Genomic DNA, 14994 nt, shown 5'->3' on the forward strand with positions numbered 1-14994 from the left:
GCCACGCCTTTAATTATGCAGACTTAACCCCCCCCCCCCCCCCCCCCACAGTTGTCATGAAGGGTAATATTAGCTATATGAACTAAAAATCATCGGTTGTACCTGGCTGTAAACATGTTTTGGTAACACTTTACAATAAGGTTCATTAGTTAATGCATTTACTAACATGAACTAATCATAAACGACACTTGTACATCATTTATTAATCATAATTGAACATTTACTAATGCATTATTAACATCCAAGTCCATGCTTGTTAACATTACTTAATGCACTGTGAGTTAACATGAACTAACAATGAACAACTGTATATTCATTAACTAACGTTAACTAACATGAAGAAATACTGTAGTAAATGTATTGTTCATTGTTTGTTCATGTTAGTAAATGCATTAATTAACATTAAAGAGCCCATATTATGGGTTTTTGAAAATGCCCTTCCATGTAGTGTGTAACACAGCTCTAAGTGAAGTGAAATATCCAGCTAAGGCTTAAATCTGTAAGTGTACAGTGTTTAAAACTATTGATTCATCTATAAAAGAGTCGACTCATAGTGCTTCAAACGAGTCGCCTTGATAATGAGTCATTAGGTGTTTCGCGATGACGCAGCCACGAAACACAAGCCTCGCCAGTAGTTACGCGCGCAAACCAGGCCCACTAACACAGAAAAAACACTAGACACACACACACAGACACCGCCGGTCGAATGAAGTCACGCTGTGCTCAGATGGATAATATTGACAGTCTCTACCCAAAGATGAGTTGTTAACCTGGAACAGTACACGCGGTTACTCTTTATATTCTCTTATCACATGTAAGCCACGTTAAAAACGCGACGCGTGCCGCTTTGTTTACGGATTTAACGTTAAAGGCTTTTGTGAGCTCGCGTTCCACTGCCGTTTGTCGTTGCTATGGCGATCGATCGTAAGCTAGGAGACAGGAGACTTGTGTCACTTTCCCTAGTTCTTCTGAGGAGCGTTGTGTGTGTGTGTGTGTGTGAGAGAGAGAGAGAGAGAGAGAGAGAGAGACTCGCGTCGCTTTCCCTAGTTCTTCTGAGGAGCGTTGTGTGTGTGTGTATGTGAGAGAGAGAGAGACTCGCGTCGCTTTCCCTAGTTTTTCTGAGGAGCGTTGTGTGTGTGTGTGAGAGAGAGAGAGAGAGAGAGAGAGAGAGAGAGAGACTCGCGTCGCTTTCCCTAGTTCTTCTGAGGAGCGTTGTGTGTGTGTGTGAGAGAGAGAGAGAGACTCGCGTCGCTTTCCCTAGTTTTTCTGAGGAGCGTTGTGTGTGTGTGAGAGAGAGAGAGAGAGACTCGCGTCGCTTTCCCTAGTTCTTCTGAGGAGCGTTGTGTGTGTGTGTGAGAGAGAGAGAGAGAGACTCGCGTCGCTTTCCCTAGTTCTTCTGAGGAGCGTTGTGTGTGTGTGTGTGAGAGAGAGAGAGAGAGAGAGAGAGAGAGAGAGAGAGAGAGACTCGCGTCGCTTTCCCTAGTTCTTCTGAGGAGCGTTGTGTGTGTGTGTGAGAGAGAGAGAGAGACTCGCGTCGCTTTCCCTAGTTTTTCTGAGGAGCGTTGTGTGTGTGTGAGAGAGAGAGAGAGAGACTCGCGTCGCTTTCCCTAGTTCTTCTGAGGAGCGTTGTGTGTGTGTGTGTGAGAGAGAGAGAGAGACTCGCGTCGCTTTCCCTAGTTCTTCTGAGGAGCGTTGTGTGTGTGTGTGAGAGAGAGAGAGGGAGAGGGAAAGAGAGAGAGAGAGACTCGCGTCGATCTCCCCAGTTCTTCTGAGGAGGGTTGTGTGTGTGTGTGTGAAAAAAGCCTTACACTATGAAGCGTGTATGCACTGTGACTACTTTTATATTGTTGATTACCAGCTGGGCATTTCACTCTGTCTCGTGCTGAAGCCTGTCACTGTCGACCAATCGCAGCAGGCTGTCATCGGTCCAATCAGCGCAGATTAGCTTCGCGCTGAGGAGGGGGTTGGGAACAAATGAATCGCTGAACGATTCATATGGGAGTCGCTGGGATAATTAGGTAAAAATAAATGCAGGTTATAAGACCATCAAAGTGTTTTATGACCTTGCATGCATATTAGACTGTTGTTGGAGACCCTTACAACCTAAATATGACCCTATTTCATGTATAATATGGGCTCTTTAACTAATGAACCTTAGGTGTAAAGTGTGACCCATGCTTTTATCAGCTGTAAAATTGGCCAATTTACCAATGCAGTCAGAAATCATCTGGATTTCCTGGAGCCAGCCCCTAAAGGCGAGTCGATATATTGTGGTTTTAGTTACTTCCATGTTGGCTTCCCGAGGGAGAGTTTGAGGTTGCCACTTGACAAATACACATGAATTAAACATGTAAACATGTTTTGGTAACACTTTACAATAAGGTTCATTAGTTAATGCATTTACTAACATGAACTAATCATAAACGACACTTGTACATCATTTATTAATCATAATTGAACATTTACTAATGCATTATTAACATCCAAGTCCATGCTTGTTAACATTACTTAATGCACTGTGAGTTAACATGAACTAACAATGAACAACTGTATATTCATTAACTAACGTTAACTAACATGAAGAAATACTGTAGTAAATGTATTGTTCATTGTTTGTTCATGTTAGTAAATGCATTAATTAACATTAAAGAGCCCATATTATGGGTTTTTGAAAATGCCCTTCCATGTAGTGTGTAACACAGCTCTAAGTGAAGTGAAATATCCAGCTAAGGCTTAAATCTGTAAGTGTACAGTGTTTAAAACTATTGATTCATCTATAAAAGAGTCGACTCATAGTGCTTCAAACGAGTCGCCTTGATAATGAGTCATTAGGTGTTTCGCGATGACGCAGCCACGAAACACAAGCCTCGCCAGTAGTTACGCGCGCAAACCAGGCCCACTAACACAGAAAAAACACTAGACACACACACACAGACACCGCCGGTCGAATGAAGTCACGCTGTGCTCAGATGGATAATATTGACAGTCTCTACCCAAAGATGAGTTGTTAACCTGGAACAGTACACGCGGTTACTCTTTATATTCTCTTATCACATGTAAGCCACGTTAAAAACGCGACGCGTGCCGCTTTGTTTACGGATTTAACGTTAAAGGCTTTTGTGAGCTCGCGTTCCACTGCCGTTTGTCGTTGCTATGGCGATCGATCGTAAGCTAGGAGACAGGAGACTTGTGTCACTTTCCCTAGTTCTTCTGAGGAGCGTTGTGTGTGTGTGTGTGTGTGAGAGAGAGAGAGAGAGAGAGAGAGAGAGACTCGCGTCGCTTTCCCTAGTTCTTCTGAGGAGCGTTGTGTGTGTGTGTATGTGAGAGAGAGAGAGACTCGCGTCGCTTTCCCTAGTTTTTCTGAGGAGCGTTGTGTGTGTGTGTGAGAGAGAGAGAGAGAGAGAGAGAGAGAGAGAGAGAGACTCGCGTCGCTTTCCCTAGTTCTTCTGAGGAGCGTTGTGTGTGTGTGTGAGAGAGAGAGAGAGACTCGCGTCGCTTTCCCTAGTTTTTCTGAGGAGCGTTGTGTGTGTGTGAGAGAGAGAGAGAGAGACTCGCGTCGCTTTCCCTAGTTCTTCTGAGGAGCGTTGTGTGTGTGTGTGAGAGAGAGAGAGAGACTCGCGTCGCTTTCCCTAGTTCTTCTGAGGAGCGTTGTGTGTGTGTGTGTGAGAGAGAGAGAGAGAGAGAGAGAGAGAGAGAGAGAGAGAGACTCGCGTCGCTTTCCCTAGTTCTTCTGAGGAGCGTTGTGTGTGTGTGTGAGAGAGAGAGAGAGACTCGCGTCGCTTTCCCTAGTTTTTCTGAGGAGCGTTGAGTGTGTGTGAGAGAGAGAGAGAGAGACTCGCGTCGCTTTCCCTAGTTCTTCTGAGGAGCGTTGTGTGTGTGTGTGAGAGAGAGAGAGAGAGACTCGCGTCGCTTTCCCTAGTTCTTCTGAGGAGCGTTGTGTGTGTGTGTGAGAGAGAGAGAGGGAGAGGGAAAGAGAGAGAGAGAGACTCGCGTCGATCTCCCCAGTTCTTCTGAGGAGGGTTGTGTGTGTGTGTGTGAAAAAAGCCTTACACTATGAAGCGTGTATGCACTGTGACTACTTTTATATTGTTGATTACCAGCTGGGCATTTCACTCTGTCTCGTGCTGAAGCCTGTCACTGTCGACCAATCGCAGCAGGCTGTCATCGGTCCAATCAGCGCAGATTAGCTTCGCGCTGAGGAGGGGGTTGGGAACAAATGAATCGCTGAACGATTCATATGGGAGTCGCTGGGATAATTAGGTAAAAATAAATGCAGGTTATAAGACCATCAAAGTGTTTTATGACCTTGCATGCATATTAGACTGTTGTTGGAGACCCTTACAACCTAAATATGACCCTATTTCATGTATAATATGGGCTCTTTAACTAATGAACCTTAGGTGTAAAGTGTGACCCATGCTTTTATCAGCTGTAAAATTGGCCAATTTACCAATGCAGTCAGAAATCATCTGGATTTCCTGGAGCCAGCCCCTAAAGGCGAGTCGATATATTGTGGTTTTAGTTACTTCCATGTTGGCTTCCCGAGGGAGAGTTTGAGGTTGCCACTTGACAAATACACATGAATTAAGCCTATTATGGCCCTTATTATGTGTAAAGTAAGTCTCTGATGTCCCTAGAGTGTGTATGTGAACTTGCAGCTCAAAATACCACACAAATAATGTTTTATAACTCTCTGAAACTGACCCTTAGATCCAAATTGTGGCAATTTGGTGACTGTCACTTTAAATTCAAATGAGATTGTGCTCTTTTCAAAACAGGGCGGAGCTACAAATGTATTTGTGTCAGCATAGTGGCAGATTCAAACAGAACTAACATACCATGCTAATGAGGGAAAGATAGTCACTAGTGGGCGGGGCTTTCCCCCTCTGATAACATGTGGAACGACAGAATGTCAATTTAAGTATTTCTGCAGACGGTTTTTATCAAGTACGATTATAGAAAGTAAAATAAATAAATGCTTACTATTAGAAGCTGGTTATATTCACCTACTGTTGCCACACAACTGTGTCTAAACTCCTTATAAAAGTAATTTTTGCATAATAGGTTTTAATAATGACCTTTTAAATAATAACATTAAACCTCATGTATTTTTCTAGTCAACAAAACCCTCCACCCAACAATCTCAGCATTTGATTCTCAATGATGACGAGAAGAAACTCTTGGCCAAAGAAGGAGTGAGTCTTCCCAGCCAACTGCCTCTTAACAAGGTACATTTCAAGGGTTAGTTCACCCCAAAATGAACATTTCCTCACCATTTGCTTTCATTCAAATGATTCTAAAGCAGTATTTCCTAACCTTTTTCCTGAAGGCACACCAACAGTACACATTGTCAACCTCTTGCTAATCAAACACACCTGAATTAACTCATCAGAACATTAGAAGACACTCCAAAAGCTGAAGACACAATATTTACTGTTGGTGTGCCTATAGGAGCAGAGTTGGGAAACACTGGTTCTAAACTTGAATTTATTTCTTCAGATGAACACAAAAGAAGATATTCTGAAGAATGTTGGAAGCCAGTAGCTATTGGCATCAATAACATCCAAACTTTTCAATGTTTGTAACAACTTGAGCAGGGGTCTCAAACTGCCGGCCCGAGAGCCATTTGCGCATACCTCTCAACATTTATTGAATTACTTATTTGTTTTTTGTGTCTTGTATTGTGATTGTTCATGTTTGTGATGACTGCAGCTGAGGGCAAGAGCCCAAGACAAGTTTCCCTAACTGGGACAATAAAGTTTTACCTTACCTAACATTGGGATCTGAAAATATTCGATTCGGCCATTCGATTGCTTTCCTAATTTTATGCTCATTTAGGACAAAATTTGTTGTGATTGAAAAATAAAACACCCACCAAGATCGACATCTTTAGATGTTATTAATAATAATTATGTGTCTATGTCTGTTCAAATACGCAGCCAAAACTGCTGCGCTTCAAATCGCGTGTACAGAATCAGTTTGGGAAACAGTGTCTATTTATCACTATGGAGCGCGTCTGACAGTCACGCACCGCTATATAACGGTTTTGCAGAATGCATAGGAGGGACTACGGCACCTGTAATAAAAAGGAAAAAGGAATCCCTCCATTTTTATATTTATTTCAAAGTGTTTCCATGCCTAAATAAAAGGAAAGCACAGAACAGACTCACATTTAAGAGCAAGGTGCGTCCCCTGGTGGTTCCGCTATATGGGTTACGTATAAGGAGGATCGGCTCTTTAATGTTTATTTGCCATCTTTCAGATAAAGACTGAAAATACGGGAGTAATACTTGGACAATACCTTTACGGGATGATAGCAGGATAGAACTGTAAAATACATGAGAATCCTCGGAAAAAATGGGAGGGTTGACAGGTATGTCACCCCCCCGCCCCTCCGGCCCACAACTGACGTCAAAAATATGAGATTCGGCCAAACAAAACATATGTTTTTAAATCACTATCATTGTTGTGCAGTCGCATATACACTTGTGGTTTTGGCCCCAACCTGGTGGGGGTGTTTATGGCCGATCGCAAAGTGAAAACCGGGGGGGTGGGGGGATAGGGGAAGTCGATTGAGCAAGAGGGGCACATCAGCCAACGAGGGCAAAGGGGCAGTGGCTCTAGCCACCGGGCCACCCCCCTGTGCACGGCCCTGGTCGAGAGTAAAGCACATGCTGATTATTTTTTGGGGCTGATTTAAACGTTGAAATATATGTCCATAACTGCTCTATTTTTACTAACGCTTTATTTTTGTGAATATTCAAGGGTCACTTGATTAAAATCAGTCTGTATTTTGATGTACAACCACCACGTCATGGCTTCCACATTACGCTGATGGTGTAATTATGATCATTTTGCTAATATTTGATTCAATTGGTCTCATTTAATAGATTTTCCTAATATGCATATTAAGAATTGTATTAAAAAAATGTGCATTAGTAAAGTTTGACTGCTGGCTGAACTGAACATGTTAACGTAAATGTAAATATATATATATATTTCCCCTCTTTGTTGGAGTTTTACAACAAACAAAAAAAGATATTGAAAAGAACCATTGCTATTAAAGCCACAAAAGTTACCCAGTCTGTTAAACTTTTGGTTAAGCAACAATTGATTGGAACACAATATGATAATAAGGATTATCAATATGCCTATTATTAAATTGTAGTATTTTCATAGCAATTTAAACTACCCCTTCAATGTGTACAACAAGAAACAAAAAGGAGCTTTGATACTCTAAGGAAGAACGTCTGAGTGCATCAATTACATCAGGTTTCCACTTTTTTCTTGTGCTTGAATGTTATAACGACCCTCCTACAAATCATCAGTCACTGATATGACCCCCTGCCAATTTGAGTTAGAGACCCCGGCACTTGAGGGTTAGGGTTAGAGTTAATAATAAGTCAATTTTTTTTTTTTTTTGCGTGAACTAACCCCTTGACTTTCCATCTGTTCTCACATGTTTTTGTTAGTATGAAGAAAAGGTTTTGAAGAAGATTCGGAGGAAAATCCGAAACAAGCAGTCAGCGCAGGAGAGCCGCAAGAAAAAGAAGGAGTATATCGATGGACTGGAGGGCAGGTGATCATATGTCATTCATTCATTCATTTTCCTTCGACTTAGTCTCTTATTTATCAGGGGCCGCCACAGCAAAATGAACGGCCAAGTATTCCAGCACATGTTTTACACAGCAGATGCCCTTCCAGTTACAATCCAGTCCTGGGAAACACCCATACACGCACATTTATACACAGACTCATGCACTACGGTCTAGTATGTTTACCTAATTCACCTATAGCACATGTTTTTGGACTGGGGGGGGGGGGGGTGTGGGGACCGGAGCACCCGGAGGAAACCCACGCCAATACGGGGAGAACATGCGAACTCCACACAGAAATGCCAACTGTCGCAGCCGGCACTCGAACCAGCGACCTTCTTGCTGTGAGGCGACAGTGCTAACCACTGAGCCATCGTGCCACCTTATTACATATACCAGTGTCTCCCAACCCTGTTCCTGGAGGCACACCAACAGTACATATTTTGTATGTCTCCCTTATCTGACCCATTCGTGTCAGGTTTTGGGCTCTTTTCTAATGTTCTGCTGAGTTGATTCAGGTGTGTTTGATTAGGGAGAGGTTGAAAATGTGTACTGTTGGTGTGCCTTCAGGAACAGGGTTGAGAAACACTGACATATACAATCATAAATAATTAACATATGTGTAACACACACACACATATTTCTAAATTTATCATAATATTACTGTATTTCCTCTTTAATAACTGCAGCTTTGTTGAGCATTCTTTCAAAAACGAACTTTCGAACTTGAAATATTGTATAATTTAGTAATGTAAGACTCACGTACAACAAAAGCATTTACCTCAGATGTCCCGTTCATGGAAAAAGAAGTAAACATTCTGTCTGTCTGTCTGTCTGTCTGTCTGCCTGCCTGCCTGTCTGCCTGCCTGCCTGTCTGTCTGTCTGTCTGTCTGTCTGTCTGTCTGTCTGTCTGCGACATCAAAGAAAACTTGACTCGCAGCAAAGCTGAAATCGAGGTCAAAAGTCATTAAAAATCTAGACTCAAACTTATCTTCACTTGGGATCAAAGGAATGGAGCGTCCTCGGAGAGGTTGGAGAAATTATTTAGAACACACGGCTGCACAAATATCTGCCATGAAATTGGCCTTTAAGGAAGAGCCCGTGGGTTTATCTGTCCAAAGGACAAACTCATTTCACAGCGAGCGCAGCAGTCACTGAAACCACAGCACAGCAGTGCGTTTTTACTTTCACAAGACAGACGTGTAAACTTGAAGCTAGAGCTGGGGTTCTCAACCTTTTTCACTGCAGGGCCCATTTCTTTCTCCGATCCCTTTTTGAAGGCCCACCTGTCTGATATTCTCTAAAATATTTGTATGTAATGCTCTTTTAAAACAGCACATCACCCCGATTTTATCTTCTCTTCACTGGCTGTCCTTCCATTTCAGGATCCATTTTAACTTACTTTTATTTGTTTTTAAGCGTCTAAATGGTATTGCACCCCTTTACCTCTCTGAGTTTCTCTGTCCTTACACACCTTCTTGTTCGCTCAGGTCAGCCGACCAGCTCCTCCTGGGTGTGCCCAGGACTAGTCGAAAGCTCAGAGAGGTTCGGGCTTTTGCTGTGGCTGCACCAAAATTGTGGAATGAGTTGCCATTGTATATTAGACAAGCCTCTTCCATTACTGTTTTTAAATCTCTTCTTAAAACCCACTTGTTCAATTTGGCTTTTAGCACAGCGTGAGACGTTGACATTTTATGTTTATTTATTTGTATTTTAAAATTTGTTTTACTCTCTGTTGTCAGCACTTTGGTCGACTGTGTTGTTTTAAAGTGCTTTATAAATAAAATTGAATAAATAATAATAATAATAATAATAATAATAATAATAATAATAAATAACAAATAATATATTATATTATCATAACAAATATATATTATACATTTGTTGTGCCTTTTTTATTTTCTATTATCAGCATTTTATAAAAATATAATTTCATTTAAATTTAATTATATATAAAACTAAAACTATATATATATATATATATATATATATATATATATATATATATATATATATAAAATTTTATTTTTATTTATTAATTTTTTTTAAAACATACAGATTCAAAGAGAACCACAGGTCAACAGGCATATTGCAAAAGACCAGCTTCTGCTTTAAACTGGACTGACTGAATATCTACTTTTAAATATCTACTATTCAAAAATCTACAGACAAATGTAAAATACAGTAAAACACCCTAAATCTGTTGAAACGCATTGATCTGATGGAGGTTGAGTTCGCTGGATATTATTGGGAGATCGCTGACAGGAACAGTGAACAGCTCCACCAGAGCGCATCTGAAGCTCAAATGCAAGTTTATTTTATATTCTATGGCAAAAACACCATTGAGCCTTGCTAGATCCTCCTGAATGGGCGCGAGTCTATTATAAAACACTCACAGGACAATCATTTGGACAACTATGCGAATATGTTAAATAGTTCACACAAAAATACACAGAGAGAGACTTTCACTTTCTCCTCACACAGTTTGTGAATGAACAGGTTTTCGTGTGCTAGTTGCAGAAGCGATCATGAGGCTGTTTTGGTGCGGAGTTTGAAGTAATCAATCAGAGAACAGGAGAAAGCGCATTACTTACTATAGCATATTATAATGCAATCTAAAAATTATAGCATAATATTGAGAAATCATTTTAATCTCGCAGCCCACCTGCAGCACCGCTGAGGCTCACTAGTGGGCATCATTCAAATCATTCAAGTGCCCCAGCTTTCAAGGGGAAAACCATAAATCAATAAAATGTATATTTTCGCTAAATATTATGTTAAAAAGTCCATGTTATGCATTATAAAAGGTCATATTTTAGTTTTGGAGGTCTCCAACAACTGTCTGATATGCATGCAAGGTCAAAAACACTTTTATTGTCTTATAATAATGCATTTATTCTTATCTAATCAGCAATTAATTTCTACCCAAACCCCTCCTGTCCATGATGCCAATCTGTTGTGATTGGCCCGATGACCCAGTTTGTTGTGATTGGTCGAGACGGAGAGAAACGCCCACCACAGACAAAATTGTAGCCTCAGTTACCTGTTCTTAGCTGACAGGAGTGGCACCCGGTGTGGTCTTTTGCTGCTGTAGCCCATCTGCCTCAAGGTTGGACGTGTTGTGTGTTCAGAGATACTCTTCTGCAGACCTCGGTTGTAACGAGTGATTATTTGAGTTACTGTTGCCTTACTATCAGCTCAAACATGTCTGGCCGCTCTCCTTTGACCTCTGGTATCAACAAAGCATTTGCGCCCACAGAACTGCCGCTCACTAGATATGTTCTCTTTTTCAGACCATTCTCTGCAAATCCTTGAAATGGTTGTGAGTGAAAATCCCAGTAGATCAGCAGTTTCTGAAATAATAATGAGTAAATAATGAACAATCAAGGCAAACTATAAGATGTCAATAACAATGACTCAGTAAACTTCAAACTCTGCCAACACCACAAATTATGATAATTAAGTCTGAGCTTTCAACCATCATTATTCAAATACATACTACAACACTACAAATTCTGAAGTTGAATGACTACAGTACCCACTATGCTAAAAAATCCTTCAGATGGGGAGCTAGTGGCTGGGATGCACAGGAAAAGAAACCAAAAAGACACTCTGGCAACATCCTTACATCCCAGATACGTTCTACTTACATGAATCACGTGCACTCGCGGCACTCTGAAAAGGTCCAATGTTTTCAATTAGGTGCGGCTGGAAAATGAGCGTGGTTCACGTGTTGGCACTTGCACAACATACGAGCGTCGCTCCCATATGCATGCCATGCAAGTCACGTGCCTCCATTAGAAATGACAAACTTACAGCCTGAACTCTTATTGGCATTGCTTTCAAGGTATTCCAACTATAGCGCTTCATATTGGCCCGATGACCCAGTTTGTTGTGATTGGTCGAGACGGAGAGAAACGCCCACCACAGACAAAATTGTAGCCTCAGTTACCTGTTCTTAGCTGACAGGAGTGGCACCCGGTGTGGTCTTTTGCTGCTGTAGCCCATCTGCCTCAAGGTTGGACGTGTTGTGTGTTCAGAGATACTCTTCTGCAGACCTCGGTTGTAACGAGTGATTATTTGAGTTACTGTTGCCTTTCTATCAGCTCAAACATGTCTGGCCGCTCTCCTTTGACCTCTGGTATCAACAAAGCATTTGCGCCCACAGAACTGGCGCTCACTAGATATGTTCTCTTTTTCAGACCATTCACTGTAAACCCTTGAAATGGTTGTGAGTGAAAATTCCAGTAGATCAGCAGTTTCTGAAATACTCAGACCAGCCCGTCTGGCACCAACAACCTTGCCACGTTCAAAGTCACTTAAATCCCCTTTCTTCCTCAATCTGATGCTCGGTTTGAACTGCAGCAGATCGTCTTGACCATGTCTACATGCCTAAATGCATCGAGTTGCTGCCATGTGGTTGGCTGATTAGAAACTTGGTTAGACTGGTTTACCTAATAACGTGGCTGGTGAGTGTATTGTCTACTTCAGGGAGATTGAGATATATATTTATTCATTTATTCATTTTCTTTTCGGCTTAGTCCCGAAAAAAAGGATGCCCTTCCAGCCGCAACCCATCTCTGGGAAACACCCATACACTCTCATTCACACTCATAAACTACAGACAATTTAGCCTTCCCAATTCACCTGTACCGCATGTCTTTGGACTGTGGGGAAAACCGGAACACCCGGAGGAAACCCACGCAAACGCAGGGAGAACAAGCAAACTCCACACAGAAAAGCCAACTGACCCAGCCGAGTCTCGAACCAGCGACCTTCTTGCTGTGAGGCGACAGCACTACCTACTGCGCCACTGCGTCGCCCTGATATACATATATATATACATATATATATACACTACAGACAATTGTTATTTGTTATTTACAAATACTGCTGATTTGTGGTCTAGCATTATTGATGCTCCAGTGTGTTTGTGTGTGTGTCTGGACAGACAGAGGGATTGTGGGGTCAGATTTATCACTGTGAGTAATTGGCCAATATTGTGTGGTTTAGGATGGCTGCCTGCAGCGCTCACAATCTGGATTTACAGAGGAAAGTCCTCCAGCTGGAGAAAACCAACACGTGAGTTTCACTTTACAAACATATCAGGTTTACTTTGCTATAAACCAGCACTATATAACACCGAGATCCTCATCTAGCTCTGACCCATCTTTCATTAATGAACAATAAAAGGATAGTTCACCCAAAACTGACAATTCTGTCATCATTTACTCATTCTTCACTTGTCACAAACCTGTTTGAGTTTATGTCCTCTGTTGAACACAAAATAAATTTTGAAAATATTGAGAAACACAGAGCCATTGACATCTATAGAATTTGGTTTTTCATACTATGGAAGTCAATGGTTTCCAATAGTCTTAAAAATATTATCTTTTGTGTTCAACAGAATGAAGGAACTCTTAAAGGTTTGGATCAATTTAAAGGTGAGCAAATAAATAGTAAATAAAGTGGAACTATGAGTGAACTATGCCTTTAAGTGACCCAACACATTACTGAAGTTGCATATTGTATGAAAGGAAACTAAAATGTCTCTACGCTCTTGAAAATGGAAAGTTGCTGTAACCCAATGTTAGGTCAGAGATGGGCAAACCAAACAAAGGTATTTTTGTTGCTATCTACATAATTTGACCTGATTCATGTATTTCGCAGATGCAGTTGACCATTTTCTAATTCACAATATCATAACTTTATATTACCTGATGTTGATGAGCTATACTGAAATATCATTTATGGAAATATTGAATTGTTAAGTAAACATATAGTCGACCAGAAAATTCTTAATGAACCATAATTTGAAAGTAATCTATAAGTAAAAAGTAAAAATATAATAATAATAAACAATTTATTCAGAATTTCAGTAGGATCTTATTTATTGGACACTTGATTGAGGAATTGATAATGTTTAAATCTGTTGATGGAATCAAATTCAAAAATCCAAACAAAAATATTGATCAACCAAACAAATATCATATAACCAATATGATGAATCAAATGAAAAATATTGTATACAATAACAATTATACATTCAGTGTTTTTTCATTTATTCTTTAATCCACTATGATTTTTCTAATCAACCAATCAATCTGCTTATATATAAAAAATATGCAATTAGCAAATGTTTTTATTCATTTTCAGATTTAAAATATGATAAAATCAATGAATAAACCAATCATGAATCAACCAACCAACCAACCAACCAATTCATCCAACCACACAACTAACCAACCAATCAACTATCCAACCAACCAACTAACCAAATCAATCAATCAATCAATCAATCAATCAATCAATCAATCAATCAATCAATCAATCAATCAATCAATCAATCAATCAATCAATCAAATCAATAAATCCAACTAAGCAACTAATCAATCAACCAACCATCCATCTAACTAAGCAACCAACAAACCAATTGATCAATCAACTAATCATCCAACCAACCAAACAACCAATCAAACAACCAACTAATTAATTAACCAGCCATCCAGCTAACCAACCAATTAATCAATCAACCAACCATTCAATCAACCAACCAATTAATTAATCAACCAACCATTCAGCCAACCAACCAACCAACCAACCAATTAATCAACCAACCATTCAACCAACCAACCAACCAACCCACCAGACAATTAATCAATCAACCAACCAACCAACCAATTAATTAATCAACCAACCAACCAACCAACTAACCAACCAATTAATCAACCAACCATTCAACCAACCAACCAACCAACCAACCCACCAGACAATTAATCAATCAATCAACCAACCAACCAACCAACCAACCAACCAACCAACCAACCAACCTGACAATTAATCAATCAACCAACCAATTAATTAATTAACCAACTAATTAATCAACCATCCAACCAACCAACCAATTAATAAATTAACTAACCAAATTATTAACCAACCATCCATCCAACAAATTAATCAATCAACCAATTAACCAACCAACTAATTAATCAACCAACCAATTAATAAATTTGTCATCCAACTAATTAATCAATCAACCATAAAACCAACCATCCAACCAATAATCAATCAACCAACCAATTAATCCATTAACTAACCAACTAATCAACCATCCAACCAACCAACCAACCGAATCAAACAACCATCCATCCATCCTATCAACCAACCAACCAATTATTCAACCAAACAAACAACAAATCAATCACTCAATCGTTGGCTATCTTCTGCCCACTTTTTCCTGCTTATTTATAAAAATATGCATTTTGCAGATGCCTTCATCCTTTTTCTGATTTAAAATATGATAAAACATAGTTGAGCAAAAAACATATGATATTAATATTTATATTTAGCAACAATTTCCCTTTCTATCTGTGATCATAAAGTGACCCAGCATTTAAAT

At 40.1% G+C, this 14994-nt stretch overlaps 1 protein-coding gene across 2 annotated transcripts in view; it reads left to right on the forward strand.

Moving 5' to 3' along the window:
• creb3l3b (cAMP responsive element binding protein 3-like 3b) overlaps window positions 1-14994 on the forward strand; it is a 69190-nt gene that overhangs the window by 28590 nt on the left and 25606 nt on the right. For both annotated transcript variants that reach the window (XM_056445674.1, XM_056445675.1), the window contains exons 5-7: window positions 5118-5228; window positions 7473-7579; window positions 12609-12677. In XM_056445674.1, the coding sequence (XP_056301649.1) occupies window positions 5118-5228; window positions 7473-7579; window positions 12609-12677 (287 nt within the window). The remainder of the gene's footprint in view (window positions 1-5117; window positions 5229-7472; window positions 7580-12608; window positions 12678-14994) is intronic.

Source organism: Danio aesculapii, chromosome 2, assembly GCF_903798145.1.
Source record: "Danio aesculapii chromosome 2, fDanAes4.1, whole genome shotgun sequence".
NCBI classification, from domain to species: Eukaryota; Metazoa; Chordata; class Actinopteri; order Cypriniformes; family Danionidae; genus Danio; species Danio aesculapii.